We start from the raw sequence: 17,377 nt of genomic DNA on the forward strand, positions 1-17,377 counted from the left end.
TGACAAAGTCAGATAATTTATTCCAAAGGATGAGTATATTTGTCACATCCTATTCAGCTGCTTCCCTTTAATAACTCTCAGTCAATGCAGCCTCCCAAATATGGTGATGAATATACGGTACCTTGGAGTGTTGATATTAGAGGATTGGATCTGTAAAATGATTCCTCTTGTGAGGCATCTATACTTTGGTTTGATAGTTGCATCTGTTGGGAGCTTTCATGGACTTTCATATAAAACAAAACTGCACTTAATTAACTACAAATATGATTCCAAAGTGCTTTAGGTACCATGCATTGCAGACTGGTTCTCTTAACATCTATTTAATGTCACAACAAACAAGTTCTGCTGTCAGAAGACTGGAATGTAAAACCCTTTTTTGAAGTCCAGAATAGCTGCTAGATTTGTGAAAGGTATAGAGAAATTAAAAGGAGAATGAATTAAATGTAAAGTGTGTATGTGTGTGTGTATTATGCACAGATTATCATACTCCCCCTTGTATTTACAAAAGTATATTTATAATTTATCAAACCATATCAAGTCCACTTGAGGAAGAAAGTGCTGGGTACAAATTCTTAAATAAAATTATATAAACTACAGCAGGAGTATTTTTTATCAAGAATCATTTAAATGTCTTCTCTATGTAGTTGGGATTGGAGGCATTACCCAGTACACAAAGGCCCAGTGATCCTCAGGCTACCTTGACAAGCAGATCACTTGTCTTGAATGTAGTAGGTTGGGGAGGGAAGGACAGAGTGGTGAGCAGGCAAGCTCTGAATGCTGTTGCCCCAGTTTCTCCCCACCTCTCTTCTGCTCCACTGTCATCCTCACTGGCAGCCATGCTTCCAGGTATTACCATCTAAGCCAGGGGGTGGCCAAACTTGCTTAACGTAAGAGCCACATAGAATAAATGTCAGATGTTTGAAAGCCTCAAGACATGAACAAATATTACACACATGTTTTATTGGAAAATCCATAAATTTGCTTTTTATTAACATTAAACGAGACTGCCAAAAGTGAAAACAAAAGGTGTAAAAACAGATATTGATAATTCGTCCAATGATATTTGTTTGCTAATGATATTTATTTGTCAGAGAGAGAGAGAGAGAAAGAGAGAGAGAGAGAGAGAGAGAGAGAGAGAGAGAGAGAGAGAGAGAGAGAGAGAGAGAGAGCAAATAGATGAGGAAGGGAGGAAGAGAGAGAAAAATGAAAAGAAAGAATTTAAAGTTGCTTTCTTTGTCTACCCCCCTCACTTCAAGCCTACCCAGGGAGGGGAACACTGGCTGGGAAAGGGAAGACCGATTGAGGAGGCATGCCTCCCCTTCACTTCCCCAGCCACTCTGCTGGGAGCCACACAGTATGTGTGAAGAGCCACATGCAGTTCCGGAGCCACACCTTGGCCACCCCTGATTTAAGCAAACCTAGAGACTCAGGTCAGATCCTGCTGGAAGAATTAGTGAAGCCTGTCTCAAGTCCTTTTCTTCAGTCCTGCTGATTTTGATAGTTGCACTCCTTTACTTGCAAAAATACTAGTTTCTTACTTTAGTGCATCTCAGAAGGCAAACATTAGTTTTAGAACAGCTAGCTTTTAAATAGTGTTTGCCTCTCCGTACCTTGAAATAACATTCTTTACTTTATTAAGCAAAGATCTTTAAGGTTGGTAGATTTCTATCAGCCTCTGCTATGACAATCATGCTTGGTGTGTTTTTATGAAAACTCAGTTCCTGTTATGAGCAAGGTAGTGCACATAACGAAGCAGAACTATAAACGAAGTGTCATTTTGAGGCCGGCGAAGTGAGAGCTCAGAGCTGGAAAAGGCATTCAATTTCTGGAAAGAAATAAAGTACAAGTAAGTATTGATTCCCCCCCCCCTCCTTTCTGTATTAAAGATGCAACTGCAGGCTGTCCTGGAATGCTTTATTTTTTACTTCAGTAAGACTCTATTAGTAAATGCTGCAGGCACTTGAAAGACAATTCCTGTTAATCTAATCTTGACTAAGATTATTTAACAGTTGCAGTCAACTCATCGTGTGATACAAACTGTGTAAGGCACTAATTGATTGTAGGCAGTGTTTGTAAATGGTTTTGTGCTACAAAATACTTGTCAGGTAATAAAGAAATTAACAACTCTTGACAATTTCCTCTTTCAGGCTTTGCTGATTCTTGAAGTGGAACATAAGATTTCTCATATATGTTTCAGTGATATTTTGCCATTATAGCAGTTCATTTTTAAATAGTAATTTTGTGTGTGAACCAAATAGTAATTTTAAAATGATAAAATAAAAATCCAACTAAACATTGTACTTGGAGAAAAACAGAGTCTCCTTTAAAATTCTAAGCAATATAAAGTGCAATATAGTATGGAGCCCCAATGCAGCAGGTGTAGTGTGCAGCATAGTCATGTGATTTGCCCTAACTGTATGAACTGAAGTTGCAGATGTTACAGGGAGCAGATTAGCCATGAAACAGCATTTCTCTTAGTCATCTTTTAACGAGGGCTAGGTATTTAGCAATTAGGAGAGGCAAACAGGAGTCAGATTCTTCATTGTCTTGGATGCTTTTGGATGGTGTATTATCAGTGTTATTTAGCAGTCTTTTGTAACTTGGTTTATTTACAATTGGCTTGTCTGCAAATAGGGTTCCTATCACTGCCTCAGCAAACACTGGGAAATTTGGGTATATGTGCCTGAGGAGGTGGAGTTTGAGCAGGATGTGATGTCATTTTGAGGTGAGGCGGCCTCAGATATCTTCACCATAGAGACTAGGGGTCTTCATAGAATGTCACTATCTGGAAGCCATTTTTTCTCGCTTCACAATTCCTCCAGCTCCAGGGTGGGAAATTGGGGCTGGGCAAGCTTTTCGAAGACAGGAAGGCAGGAAGGCCTGGCGGGAGCTGGTCCATGGGGTCGCGAAGAGTCGGACTCGACTGTGCAACTGACTCTTCAACAAAGCTTTTTGAGTTGGGTTGATATGCAGTGATGTTTATTTCTCCTATCCATTTAGCTGGTGGCTAAATGAAAAGATTCTCCTTCTTGCAACTTCACCCTCACCTCCTACTCTGAGCAAATATACCTTCTCTTCTGATTAGTTTACTGAATAACCATTGGTTGTTTCTGAGTAGCACTGATCACACAGTGGTTGTGAATATTTTTAGATCTGTGGGCAACTTTATAGCTACTAGCTAGTAGAGTCACAGAACTGTACTTTCCCACATTTCCTCCCTCTGTAAACCACTGTGTCTCTTCAAACACTGCTCCTACATTTCAGAACACCCTTAGGAATAGCATTGGACACAGTGTGTGGGTCTGCATTGAGAGATAGTGGAAATTATACCCTACTCCACTGATGAAAGTGTCCTTCTGACTGTGAAAAATAGCTGTTAGATATGTGCCAATATGGGTATCTAATTTAAGAGCTGGATTATCATTGCTGACTTCAGAGAATTATTTGAGGGCACATAATATTGTTATGTTGTGAAAACTTACACAGCAGGTACCATGAAACCTGGCTGGTACGTTAATGGGAGACTGCCTAGGAGCATCATGTAAATTGCTCTGAGCATTCAGAAGGAAGAATAGAACATTCATGGGATGGAATTCTTCCCTTAAGGTCATTTCTAAATTAAGTGAATTTCCATTGCTGTATTTTCCTTTTAAATTACCTTGTTTGAACTGGAATAATAAATAGATTAATGGCTTTCATTAAAGTGGTAACCCAGGTTTAAACAAGTTGTCTCTGTTTGGGAAAATTATTAATTCTTCTCTTTTAAATATGCAGATGTGTGGTCTTTGTGTAAGCAGCCAAGCCAGCTGAATAGAAAAGCAGTGTGCTATTCCTCCTTCATGGATAATATGCCAAATAAGGATATGAAACTCTGAACCATGGAGGAGAATATTACTGTAGTTTAGGCCAAGCTACATAATGTGTTTCTAAATGCGTAGCTGCTTGCTGTTTTGCTGCAACGTTGTATTGCTTTGCTAATGCCAATTCAATTTTAGAGCCAATTTTACATGTTACTTCTGTGGCGTAGCTACTGTTTCCCCATGGCTAGATGTTTTGCTACTGCGGTAGCAATATCTAAATCTGGGAATAACATGGAATGGTCTCATTTATATAAGATGGAGCCATGTCTGCATTGTGTAGGCATCCTGGACTGGTGTGGTTCCAGCATGAAAACTTTAGTGACTGAGCTCAGTGATTGCAGCAGATATGCAGGGTGCTCCTGCAGCTATGGTTTGTTAAGATCCTTAAAGCCAGGCTCTGAAATCATGGTATGAAGTTGGCTTGCTCAAGCGTATGCCAGGATAGCAGCCAGGTTTCTGCTTTGGGTACCGGGGGAAAGAATAGAGGTTTAAACCGGGATTTAAATGGTTGTTTGCGAGCCACATTCTTGTCCCACAAACTAGTCATAGTCAAAATAAACCATGCTTTTGAATTATATTTAATCAAGCCAGCTCAGACATGATATGAGAAATCGTGGCATATTTTATCTGTAAAACCAGGATTCAGCCTGCATAGGATGATTGAATCTGGCTTCTCCTAGCCGTCTCTGCTTGCCTCACGGAGCCCAACTCATGGGCAATATTACCTACTCTCTTCCCAGTAAGACAAGAGTAAGCAAGGCACTCGCGGAGTGGCAACCAGCTGCTGAGCGAAGCTGCCCCTTCTTGGATGTTAGTGAAGGAAGCTGCTAGGCTTTCATGATAACCCTTTCCTCACCAAAACCCTGGGAAATAAATACACAGTTGAAATGCATTGAATTCACATTACTGAACAGAGAAAACAAGTACCAAACAGTAACAGATGTGAATAGTAGCTTTCCCCAAGTCTCCCTGCATTAGGGATGCCAGCCTCCCCAGGCTCCCTGCCAATACAGGAGCCTAACTAGGGACTATTTACATGGCTTTCCCACCCAAAAAAACTGGAGAGAGGGGGGTTGGGGGGGGTCTATCACTCAAAAACAACTCCGCAGGGGCTCCCGATCCTGACAGAACACTCAGAGCAGAAACACACAAGCAGTGTTTCACAAGCCTCGTGCAAATATCTGCTTATGCACACCCCGCTAACTGCATTTTTTAAAAGGCGCAAAGACAGTATGTGATCAGACTTTCCAAATGGCTTGCACTTGCATGAGAGAGTTCAGACATCTGGAAACGCACGTTGAAAGCAGATATCCATAAAAACCTTGACTTTCCTGGTGTCAAATAACTTTGATTTGAAGATGGGTCAGAACAGGGTACTAACGACTGGGGAATGGAAGGCAGATGCTGCTGTCTGATTGTGCACTTTAAATCCAGAAGGGAACAGCAATGACATTGGATCAAACTGCTCGTCTGACCGCAGCGTCAGGTTTAAGCTTTGCATTATCTACAAAGGCAGTATCCTGGCTTAATCCTGATTTGTTTTCCCAAATCTCCAGGAGTTTCCCTGCCTGGAGTGGGCAACCCTATTACCCATCCCACTTTCCCCCGTGCAAACTGTGTTAGCAGAAAAAGAGTAGCTGTTTGAGAGTATCCCATGATTGACACAAGAGTAAGTGCACTCAAGTCAGTGGGGCTTCTCTTGTGTAAATCTGTAGTCCAGGTAAGAGAGGCAAAATGCAGGAGGCTGAGAGGGGGGCTGCAGTACTTGGCAGAGGGATTGTGGAGCTGTCAAAATGGAGTGGTGCTTTGGTTAAGCGCTTCTGCACATGCCTGAAAGACAATTTTTTAAAAGGATGCTGCCCGACAGTGTACTCTGTGGTTGAATCGCAGAAATAATCTGAACAATTGATCACAGAGTGCACACGCAGTGATGCTGGCTCATGGTGGAATATCTGATCAAAACTTTCTATCTATATATCTAATAGCCAAGGTCCCCTCTGCGTGCGGATACTTATTTCCATGGATCTGGGTCACATGGAGGGTAAACGGATCTTCCAGCAAACTTGGGGCAGTCCCCATGTTTGCAGAAAATTTTTAAATGTTTTAAAAAGTATATGGGGATACTTAAATCCCCTCAAAAGTAAAACTACTTACTCTGTGCAAGTGCAGATAACGGACTTCCTGAGTCGGGGGGAAAGCCGCTGGAGCTATGAGGGAAGCCACCACTGCAATAGCTCTGCGCCTCGCTGCTGGGACAGCCCCTGCCAGGACTGCCGGTAATGAAGATTGTAGCTTCAGCCAGCAGGTTTGTGCACTGGACTGATGAGTAAAGGCAGCCGGCGGCACCCCTAGGGAGGGAGGGCAGCCGCAGCTGGACATCAGTTGAAGCGTGAGGAGGTGAAGCCTGTGTCGTTGTTTTCCCAAATCTCTCCCTCCTGCAACCAGATTGGGGACATTTGCTGGCCTGTACCTGCAAAAGGAGAGAAACAGAAAGAAGTGGGGTTCTGTGAGGGGGAGAGAGAGACAGAGAAAGAATAGGGAATTTATTTATTTATTTATTTATTTTGGGATTTCTATCCCGCCCTACCCAAACGGCTCAGGGCGGCTAACAGGCCTGTTGGTCTGTTGGGGGGAGAGAAAGAAGATAATGGGAGATTGTTTGAGGGAGGGGAAGAGAAAGAGAAAGGGGAGATTGGGGGGTAGAGAAATAGTGGAAAGAGAGGGGCAGACTGAGAGGGGGTGGGGGGGAAGGATATTGAGAAGGGCTGAGGCAAGAGGGGGTGAGACATACAAGGGGTGAGAGGAGAAAGGGGGTAAAGAAAGGATTGCTAGAGAATTAGAGGCGTACCCAGACTGCACCAAGCCTGTCATCTAACTGTGGTTAGTAAGACAACTTCAGATCCTGTTTTGAGGTATCCCAACTAGCCATGGTTTGATGGCACAGGCTCAGATGGTCAATTATGATTATACTTTGTTTAAGCTATGGTTTGACATCTACACTGAGCCAGTGTCCGATTTTAAAATTCAGTTGGTGATAGAAGTGTACCATTCTTGTAAATTATTTTGAATTGCTGTTTGTTTTCTATGCCTAGTTTGTTGCTATCAGTATATGTGTAAGGAAAGAGCTGGTAGAAGAATATGTTATATCATTTAGCTTGTATGTGTGGCAGGATGTTGGATTTTTTAAAAAGTTGTATGTTTCTTGTTTTCACTTATGACGTAAGTGGTGGCTTTTAAAAAGGAAGTGGCTTTTTAATCATTAACTAGAAGTTCACTGAACGGTGTTCTTCACAGTGAAGTTTACATTCTTTGAGAAAGATTTTTTAGATGGTGTGACTTAATTGAGGTACATAAGATAATGGAGATATTTTCTTTTACTCACTCAAAATATGTTGCTTTACCAATTTGATTATTCAGAGCAAATGGAGGGGAAGAATATATATTTTGACAGACGGCAGTAAGAATTAATTCACCTCTGTTAAAACACCCATTATTTCACAAAGCCTTAAAAATAATGAGTTTAGTTTAGACTAAATTTTTCACTGATGGAAAAGCCCTTCAATCAGTGGAACAGAATTTTCCTCCTGCTATAGCTTGTCCCAAAATTCCACTACTGGGGCGACAGGGGACCCTCGGCAATTGCACGAGGGATAAATTGGGAGTCTGAAGCAGTTGAGATTAGGGCCCTGTGGGATCTTCTTCAATTCTGCAGGCCTGTAAGACGGAGCTGTTCCACCAGGCCTTCAGTTGAGGCAGCGGACGTCTCTATATGGCCTCACTGAGGTGATTGTCACCACCCACCTATCAACAAATAATAGGCCAGGGAACCCCCACAGCTAGCTGATTTGTTAGAAGTGTGTTTTAATGTTTATTATTTTCAAATTGTTTAATTTTAATTGTACTTATTGTATGTTTTATGATGTTATCTGCCCTGAGCCTACTCGCGGGATGGGCGGGCTATAAATACAAATAATAAATAAATAAAATGAAGGAGAAAATTATACCTCCCCTTCCATTAGCAGAAACTTTAGTGTGGATCCAACCCAATAAGTATAATGTTTATGCCACACACTTTCCTTTTAGTCCATGCACCTTTGGGTCATGAGCATTACCACCAAAGATTGCGTGTAAATTGTAATGACGTTTTCCACATACTTTATATCAATTTAAATAAAGTATATTATTCCACCTTTTGGTTTATGCCCAGTGGCAACTAACAGAAGAATTTAAAGCTAACAGTTAAAAAACAATAAAAGTACTACAAAATCAAATAGTGAAACAAACAAAAAGCACAGCAAATCAAAAGCAAGTATTAAATTAAGTAAGGGACAAGACTAAAAGAAAGACCAAATAGCTGAGATACCTTTGAAGTAATGGGTCCAAAACAAGCCACTGTTTTGTCCTGATAGTGAAATGTTATCAGGAAGGCATGTCGTAGGCTTTCCTGATACAGAAGTTACCTAATTTTGGTGGAATAGGTTGAAAAGTTCTGTCCCACAAGACTGTCCAGTGAATTTCTGTTGGAAGTGACACTATCAAGAAGACAGTGGTATGGTACTGAATGAGATCTTTCCCCACCAGGAAGATAATTTGTTGTTGCTGTTGTTCAGTCGCACAGTCAAATCCAACTCTTTGCAACCCCATGGACCACATCACACTAGGCCCTCCTGTCTTCCGTCGTCCTCGGGAGTTTGCTTAATTTCAATCTTAATTCCGGCTTTTGATTTATGCAGGCCAGTATTTTGCATACTGTACTCTGCATATAAATTAAATAAGCAGGGTGACAATATACATCCTTTTCCTATGCTAAACCAATCAGTTGTTCCATATCCGGTTCTAACTGTCACTTGATCTTGACCCTTATACAGGTTTCTCAGGAGACATGTGAGGTGGTCTGGTACTCCCATCTCTTTAAGGTCTTGCCATAGTTTGTTGTGATCCAAACAATCAAAGGCTTTAGCATAGTCAAAGAAACAGAAGTAGATGTTTTTCTGGTACTCCCTTGCTTTCTCCATAATCCAGCTAATGTTTTTTTTGTGATCCCACAATCAAAGGCTTTAGTGTAGTAAGTGAAGCAGAAGTAGATGTTTTTCTGGTACTCCCTTGCTTTCTCCATAATCCAGCTAATGTTGGCAATTTGATCTCTAGTTCCTCTACCTCGTTGAAGCCCCGCTTGTACTTCTGGCAGTTCCCTATCCATGTACTGCTGAATCCTAGCTTGTAGGATCTTGAGCATGACCTTGCTAGCATGTGAAATGAGTGCGATTGTGCGATAGGTTGAACATTCCTTGGCATTGCCCTTCTTTGGGACTGGAATGTAAACTGACCTTTCCAATCCTGTGGACACTGCTGCATTTTCCAAGTTTGCTGGCAGGGAAGGTAAAAGCAGGCACTATTATCTTCCATATTCCAGGAAGATAATAGTGCCTGCTTTTACCATCCCAACCCATCAGAGCCTGTTAGTGAATTATGTAAGTTTTTGAATGTTCGCAACAATAAATATTTATATTTTATTTAAATTCTCAATTTATATACTGCCGCTCAGGACAGTTAACAACATAGTATTATAGAGTTTAAAATCCAAGAGATAAAAAAAGGTAAAAACAACATCAGATGGTGTCAAAAACAAATTTGCAGATTGCACCACTGTCTTGCAATGACTGAGTGAAGGCAAAGTGGGGGAGGGGAAGGGAGTGCCAGACACAATGATACTCATTGCTGTCCTTAGCACACAAATGTGAGAGCAAACAAACTGATGCAAGAACTAACCTTGAGTCCAGTGGTGCCCCCAAGACCAACCAAGCTCAACCCCGGGTACATGCAAGAACAGAGAGTTTGTTAGCTCTTGCATTTGTGTGCTAATTTGCTGCCATTCATTGATCTTACTGGCCACCTTGATACAGCCTCAGCTTTACTTATGCATCTTGGCTCTGACTGCCACCCCCATCTTTCTGTATGTAGAGCTTGAGGAAATTCTGTTTCAGTCTGTATCTGAGGAAGTGTACATGCACACAAAAGCTCATAGCTGGAATAAAACTTTGTTGGTCTTAAAGGTACCATTGGACTCAAAATTTGTTCTGCTGCTTCAGATCAACAGAGCTACCCACCTGAATCTGTTACAAACTAAGACAGAGCAGCCCACCTAACAACAACAACAACATGTAAAACCGTATCTCCAGTCTCATAAAGCAGCTTCCAGCTGGAAGAAGTCTATGAAACAATTTTAAAAGATCAACATCTTAATTAAAATTTTGGATAAAAAGAAATGTTTTGACCTGGCACTTAAACAAAAGTAGGTTTGGCACTAGGCCAGTTCCAAGGGGAAGGCTTTTCTACTGGTGAAGATGTCACCACTGAAAAAGCCATGTTTCTTAATGCTAACCATCTCACTTCTGTAGACAAGGACACAGAGAGCAGGGCTTGTGAACAGGATAACTAGTAGACTGGATTAGGTAAGGGAGGAAGTAGTCTTTTCAGGACCCTAACCCCAAGCAATTGAGAGTCTAAAAGGAAGAACCAGTAGTCTGAATAGTGCCTGGAAATGGATGTAAAGTTGTAAAGTCCCTCTGAGCTCCCTTGCCCAATCCATTGGAGAAAGTTTTGATATGTTTTATAGCAGGATCATATACTTACCTAGGCAATAAACATTACTGTCTCTTTATGTGATTAGTTTTAAAAATTTGGCAAGAACAATGACCTCTGGCACATTTATCAGCTTGGTTCCCTAGTTTGGATTATTAGTTTACTACTGGTTTGAGGAAGAAAATGCTTTGCCTCAGCTTCCTGATTTTGTTCAGTATTGCCAAACTGTATTGTACATACTTATGAATTTTATGTTCAGTCCCATTTAACGTCAGAGTAAATACTTGCTTTGTAAATAATTAACTGTAAATTTAATTAGGCTAGCACTCTCTTTTCAGCAATCCATTGTATAAAGCTGATGGTAAGGATGGTTTTATTTTAAGCTAATAGGTCACTCTTTTGTTCCAGAAGAACAAAGTTTGAGTCCAGTACAAAAGTTTTCCAGTAAACCATACAGATTCCTCTTCCAATATTTATTTATTTATTTTTCAGATTTTTATCCCACCCTCCCAGCCAAAGCTGGCTCAGGGCGGCTCACATAAAAACATTGTTCTTTAACAATATTTATATTGGTCAATTCCTTTTTCCAGGTTGTCCCCATTCTTCTTTTCAAATTAAATGTCATATTGACTCAAGACCTGTCCTAGAAACATGTGGCGAACTGCAGTGCATTGAGCCTGTACAATGTATGCTTCAAGCTGGAAGAAAACCCAAAACCAAATCTCATCTGGCTAAAAAATATCTTTTACCAAAACCCCAAGGTATGTACTTTGCCCCTTTTTGTATTCACAGTTTCTGTATTTATACTGCTGTAGCAATTGTGTCAACTTTTTGAGGAGGTACATAATCAAAATGGCCTCCATGACAGACTATGACTGCATCCAATATCCACAAGAAGAAGAACAGTATAACTTTCGCTGTGAAGTACATTGTGTTGGTTTGTAAATTATTCCCACTGAGTTATTTTCCATTGAATAATCTATTGGTATTGTACCCAGTCCTGTGTTCTTAACTGTATACTCTACTTAAAAATAATAACATGAGGGGTCTAGAAAAGGGGCTTCTGGCAGCCAGCCCTTGCCATTTACACAATTAAATTTCTGTGTCAAGTCTGCAGGGCTGATTCTGCACTAATGCTTCGCTTTTCGGGGGCGGGAAGGGAGGAGGAGGGGAGAGAAGCAGAAGGGCCTTGAAGGGGTGGAGAGAGGCGGGAAGGGGAGGGAAAGAAGCAGAGGGGCGTTAAAGGGGTGGAGAGAGGACAGCCGCGATTCGCAAGTTCCCCCGACTTCAACCCCATAGTAAAATAAAGATCCTGAAAATAGCGGAGACGGAAAATCCGGGGAGAACCGCCATTAGATTCGGGTCAATTGCCGTTCCGGACCAACATGTGGGTAACTGATCAATTTCCGCGGATATTATCAAGGGGTGACACTGGGGCAAGTGATTGTGTGGAGTCGGCCCAGGTGAACTATATGCCTCAAGTGCACCATTTGTTGTGCAATAGAAGGCCTGCTACCTGATTTAGCATTCAGTTAGCTGTCTGCAGACAGGGTCCAGCCAACCTTCGAAAACCTCATATTTAGAGTTTGCTTGTCAGACTGAGCAATAGGCTAAACTCCTCTCCACTTCCTATAAATATTTGCCTTTGGAATGTAACCTCCTACCTACCTGTGCTTTTGCCACCTGCTTCTGGCCCTCCTGATTGTCAGCTTTTCAAAACTTTTCCATCTATCTGTGTGGGGGTACATTGCCTGCTTTTTCCCCTTTCTGGTCTTCTGGTCGTTGCCTCAGACAACGGCAAACCTGCGTTTCTCACTGGCCTTGAAAGCCCCTTTCAAGTCACCATAAGTCAGTTGTGACTTGATTGCACGTATGTATGCATTTACTATATTTATAGTCCTCCTGGCTCGCTGAGATTCAGTGCAAGTCAATACAATCAATATGTAAGGACATCTAATAGGCACAGTATAAATAGATACCATCAATATGAACAGACATCTAGTAAGCAATGAGTTAGGACAAGGATTACAGAAATAAGAATAAGCATGGATATGAACAACTGAGGGGGTTTTTTTTTTGCCTTTACTCAGTTTCTCAGTAACTAGGTTATGGGCCAGTTAAATTAAGTTCCTGTTGGCTGTATGGAGCAGAAGGAGTGCATGATCCTGTTGCTAGGAATTACTGCTTATATGCTTGAAAATAAAACACACAAACAAAAATGATTTACTCCCATATGTATGGTTTGCAGCATTTTCAGAAAGGCCTATCACAGTTGGGTAAATGCACTGGTGGTTCTTTGACAAAAAAGCAGATGCAGCACATGGTTTTAAAGTAGGTGCTTTGTTACCCAGCAATGTGTTCAGTGTAGCAGCAAAAGAGGAAGGAAATTTATGCAGATTATGCCACAAAGAGGTGGAGGAGGGGAAAGAAGAGGAATATGGTCTGTTCATAATTTGCTTTCTGCACTTCTAGAAGAAAGCTTGAGGGAAGATGCAATCTATATTATCTGTAAAGAGTTAGTTTGGGATTTACTCCGGCAGAACTTGGCATTCTTGGCATTAATTTTAAGAGACATGCAGCTCAGTGTTAAGGGTGGTGAAGTTTGCAAAACTTAGTGTCTCTCTGTGTGCCGTGCATCCTGTTTAGCAACAAGGAAGCGGTCACATTCTGTCAGCTTTTGACAGAGCTACCAAAATGTAAAAGAGATGGGTACTACTTTTGGGTTGAAGACAAATTGTTATGTTTTATATATAAGGATAGCCCAGTGTGACATTGCTTCCAGGACAGTAAAGCCATGATCGTTTCAATTTTTCATTGAACCAGAATTTTCTTTTTTTTAGTACCTCCTAAACCTGTGCATCTCCAGCCGACTGGGCAGCAGAAAATTCCCCCAGCACCATCTCGACCTTTGCCAGCAGATCCTAAGTTATCAAAAAATTTTGTGGCTGAAGAAGAAGCAACGCAAACATCAGCAGACATCAGTAAGCTCATCAAAAAATTTGAAAGTATCAGGTACGTATTGTTGTTCAGTGTTGCTGATGTCTCCTGGCCATACGGGAAAAATATTTTTAAACATCAAAAAATAATGTAGCCACTCATAAATGATACATTCAACAGTATATTTTAACACTATCTGTGTTAAGTCTGTCTTGAAATTCAGGGACAGTTTTTAAATCTTCCCATCTATGGCTGGTTGTTTATCGGTGAATGGTTGAAAGCACATTTATCAGTGGAGGCTTTCTTTATACTTCATTAAAAATTAATGAATTTCAGACTTCTAACTTTCATAACATCCAGTAGATGCAAGGATGCTGATGGACCACCTGCCATGAATCTAGGAATGAGCACAAATATGTTGCTTTATACTAACAAGCTCTTTATTTTTTGTTCCTGGAATAAACATCTTTGGGGAACAGTTTGGCTGGTTCCATAGAGATGTTTGATTTCAAGAAAAATGTACTTATATGTGTTGTTGTGTTGATGAATATTAAAATGGGTCTAGTAAGTATGATGGATGTTGTCATTTTGATATGAATATAAATGTACTTTGCTGGTCTTTTAATGACCTCAATATGAATTGCTTCCATTTTGGGTTTATTTTGTAGAGTACAGTGGGTCCTTGAATATATTTCTCTTTAAATGTTTAAAGGCTGCAATTAGTGGTTTTCATTTGATTATTTCTTTAAAACACTGAATTCTGTTATACATAGTGCACTATGAATGTTTGTAGCAGCCATTCTGGTTATATTTTCCAACGTTCCTCAGAAAGTCCAGAATTTAGTTGCTGCTGTAATTAAGTGAAAGCTAGGAGGTTGCAGGGCCAGTGAAGACTTGTTGCTGTCTGAGTCATAAATTCAAATGGTGCTCTTCATGATCAGCAGTTTTCCATCCTTAAGTGGCTCCCCCAAAACTGGCCACGGTGAGACAGGCTTTCTCACTCATGCCAGTATTCAGTAAAGCATGCACTTCTGACATCTTGATCCAGGAATGTTATAGAACTTAATGGTTGTTGCTTAAATAGGTTGTTTGTGTAGTTGTTGAGGCACTGGCAAAGAGATTAAAATAATCCAGAGTCTCTTTGTTTTTATTTGCAGGCAGCCTACTCATGTTCACAGAAATCAGTTAAATTTAACTTTTAAAATGGACCCTGGGATGGACTTGTCTAAGCAGTGTTGCCCCAGCAACTGTGATGCGGTAACTTCCAGTGCCTGTCCTACAAATGAAAATAAAGAGATTGATGACAGAGAGACCAGCAAGTTGTGTAGCACTGAAATGTCTAATGCAGACATTATGAAAATTAAAGAACTAAATATAGAGGATACCACAAGCGCTGAAGACCCTGTCGACATGAGTATCAGCAAAGCATCCACAGATGATCTTGGTCCTAAGGACTCCACTGTGGAGCTCAATGGCAATGGCAAAATTCCTAATAGAGATAGTGGCATTGACAGCCCTTCTTGCAGCGTGGCAGGAGAGACTTTTCTGAATGAAGATGGGACCGAACATAAAAAAACAACTGTGTCTGGTAATTCAGCAGAAATGGAAACTGATAAAAAGGGCATCATTTTTTCTGCTGGTGCACAAAAGAGAGATTCTGCTCAGGATGAAGACAGTGATATTGATGAGGGGAGCAGTGAAGAGCAGGAAACAGCAGAGATGCCAAAGCTGGAATGTGTGGACATAAACAAGGTAAAATAATAACTTGCCTGTTGCCTTCATTACAGCACGTGATGCAGAAGTGTACGTTCAAAAAACATTCTTCACAATATTTTCATGTTTCCTCATACTGAATCAGAACATTTGTACACCTGGTACTGTCTGTTCTGACTGGCAGTTACTCTCCAAGAGTCCTCAGGCGGAGAGATCATTTCTGTGTATGCAAGACATTATTTCACCAATCAGCTATGCCCCCTTCCTTGTCTTTTGGTTCCAGTCTGTAGTCATTTGAAATGTTTTGCATAAATGACCTTTTACAAGATCAGCTTACAAGTATTATTGGCTAATGTGCAAACAGCCGCGAGTCAAGCAGACCTTGTAAGAAATCCCGTAGGGTTTGTTATTTACATCAGTGGCTGGTGGGGGAAAAATACTACCAAGGAAAAGCTTGACAATCTGTTATCATAAAATATATATCTTAAAGCTAAAGCGACTGTACTACAATGTACCTCTATCTGTCTGTTGGTCCCTATTGGTGTAGTGGTTAAGAGCGGCAGACTCTAATCTGGAGAAATGGGTTTGATTCCCCACTCCTCCACATGAAACCAGCTGGTTGACCTTGGGTCAGTCACCGTTCTCTCAGAACTCTCTCAGCCCCGCCTACCTCACTGGGTGTCTGTTGTGGGGAGAGTAAGGGAAGGCAATGATAAGCCACTCCAAGACTCCTTTGGGTAATGAAGAGCAGTGTATAAAGCCAATTCATCTTCTACTTTCCTCCCTACTCCCCGTCTCTTTGTATCTTCTTGTATTCTGCCTCATCCACACTCTTATGTTCAATGGATGATGTAATTTTACACTGAATTTCTTTCCCACCTACTTTCTCATCCTGTCTGTTCCTTTTTAGATACTCTCCACTTCCTAGTCTCTCATCTACATCCTATGAGGCTTCTTTCCATTTCCCTTCTTCTCTTCAGTCCTAATCTGCAATATCCCAGTTCACATAAACACATGAAGCTGCTGCCTTATACTGAACTAGCAGTAAAGCCCGTTGTGAAAGCAATACAACGGGATCTAGAAAGAGGCTCTGGGGCAGTGCTCTGGCTTTGGGCAAACAGTGTCAATTTGCTGTGGTGACCTCAGCAGGGTATAATGACAGAGTCCACTGTTTTCTCTAGAGGAACTGATCTCTGCTACCTGAAGAGCAGTTGTAATTGTGAGTAATCTGTAGCCCTCACCTGGAGATTGGCAACAATTGTTACCCAGGACAAAATGGCTGGTTTGGAGGGTGGAGTCTATGGCATTCTACCTGTCTGAGGTCCCACCCCTCTGCAAACCCCACCCTCTCCAGGCTCCACCCCTCAAATCCCCAGGAATTTGTCAGCATGTAGTTGGCAACCCCATCTCCTTCCCAGCTAGCCACCAACCTACCATTATCTGCCCCTTTGACTTCAGCTGACTTCTGCCCTCCCTTCTGCAGAACAGTTGTAATACTGAGTGCTCTCCAGCCCTCACCTGGAGATTGGCAACAATGGTTCCCTATGTGGGACTGACTGGTTTGGAGGGTGGAGTCTATGGCAGTGTACCTGTCTGAGGTCCCACCCCTCCTCAAACCTCACCCTCTTCAGGCTCCATCCCTCAAGTCTCCAGGAATTTCCCATCTGGAGTTGGCAACCCTATCAGGATTGGCCCCAATGTGTTTTCTCCCAAAGGCCAAAGTAGGTGACAGGACCAAGCTTAGTTGCCTACCAACAGGCACTGAGGGGAATGTAGGGTTGCCAGCTCTAAGGAGGGAAATACCTGGAGGTTTGGGGGGTGGATTCTGTAGAGGGCCGGGCGACGGAGGCATCGGCCTTCTGTCGCCCGCCTTGCCCCCCCAATCTCGGCCCGGGCGACTGCGTCCCCCGCCAGCGGCCGCCCGACTCCAGACCCCCCCGCGGCCACTCCAGCCAGGCAACGGAGGCATCGGCCTTCCATCGCCTGCCTCGCCCCCACCCCCCCAATCTCGGCCGGGCGACGGAGGCATCGGCCTTCCGTCGGCCACCTCGCTCCGACCCCCCGAATCTCGGCCCGGCCCCCCTCCCCTCCCACCCCCCCATGCCAGGGCCGGCAAGGCAGAAGCCTCCGGCCGCAGCGTCAGTTCCCCTCCCACCCCACCCCCAACGCCAGGCCCGGCGAGGCAGTGGCCTCCGGCCACGACGTCCCTTCCCCTCCCAACCCCCCAACGGCTGGCCCAGCGAGGCAGAGGCCTCCGGCCGCAGCGACCCTTCCCCTCCCCCCCA

The 17,377-nt window shown here is 42.4% G+C and overlaps 1 protein-coding gene across 1 annotated transcript in view; it reads left to right on the top strand.

Annotated features, from left to right (window-relative positions):
- Window positions 1-11,032: 11,032 nt before the first annotated feature.
- Window positions 11,033-17,377, top strand: part of FGD3 (FYVE, RhoGEF and PH domain containing 3) — a gene marked incomplete at its 5' end in the record, with an annotated part of 78,000 nt that continues 71,655 nt past the window's right edge. Inside the window, 3 exons of the mRNA XM_015421184.1 lie at window positions 11,033-11,203; window positions 13,283-13,454; window positions 14,537-15,131. Coding sequence (XP_015276670.1) covers window positions 11,033-11,203; window positions 13,283-13,454; window positions 14,537-15,131 — 938 coding nt within the window. The remainder of the gene's footprint in view (window positions 11,204-13,282; window positions 13,455-14,536; window positions 15,132-17,377) is intronic.

The sequence above is a fragment of the Gekko japonicus genome, unplaced genomic scaffold, assembly GCF_001447785.1.
Source record: "Gekko japonicus isolate JY-2015 unplaced genomic scaffold, Gekko_japonicus_V1.1 scaffold149, whole genome shotgun sequence".
Taxonomy (NCBI): Eukaryota; Metazoa; Chordata; class Lepidosauria; order Squamata; family Gekkonidae; genus Gekko; species Gekko japonicus.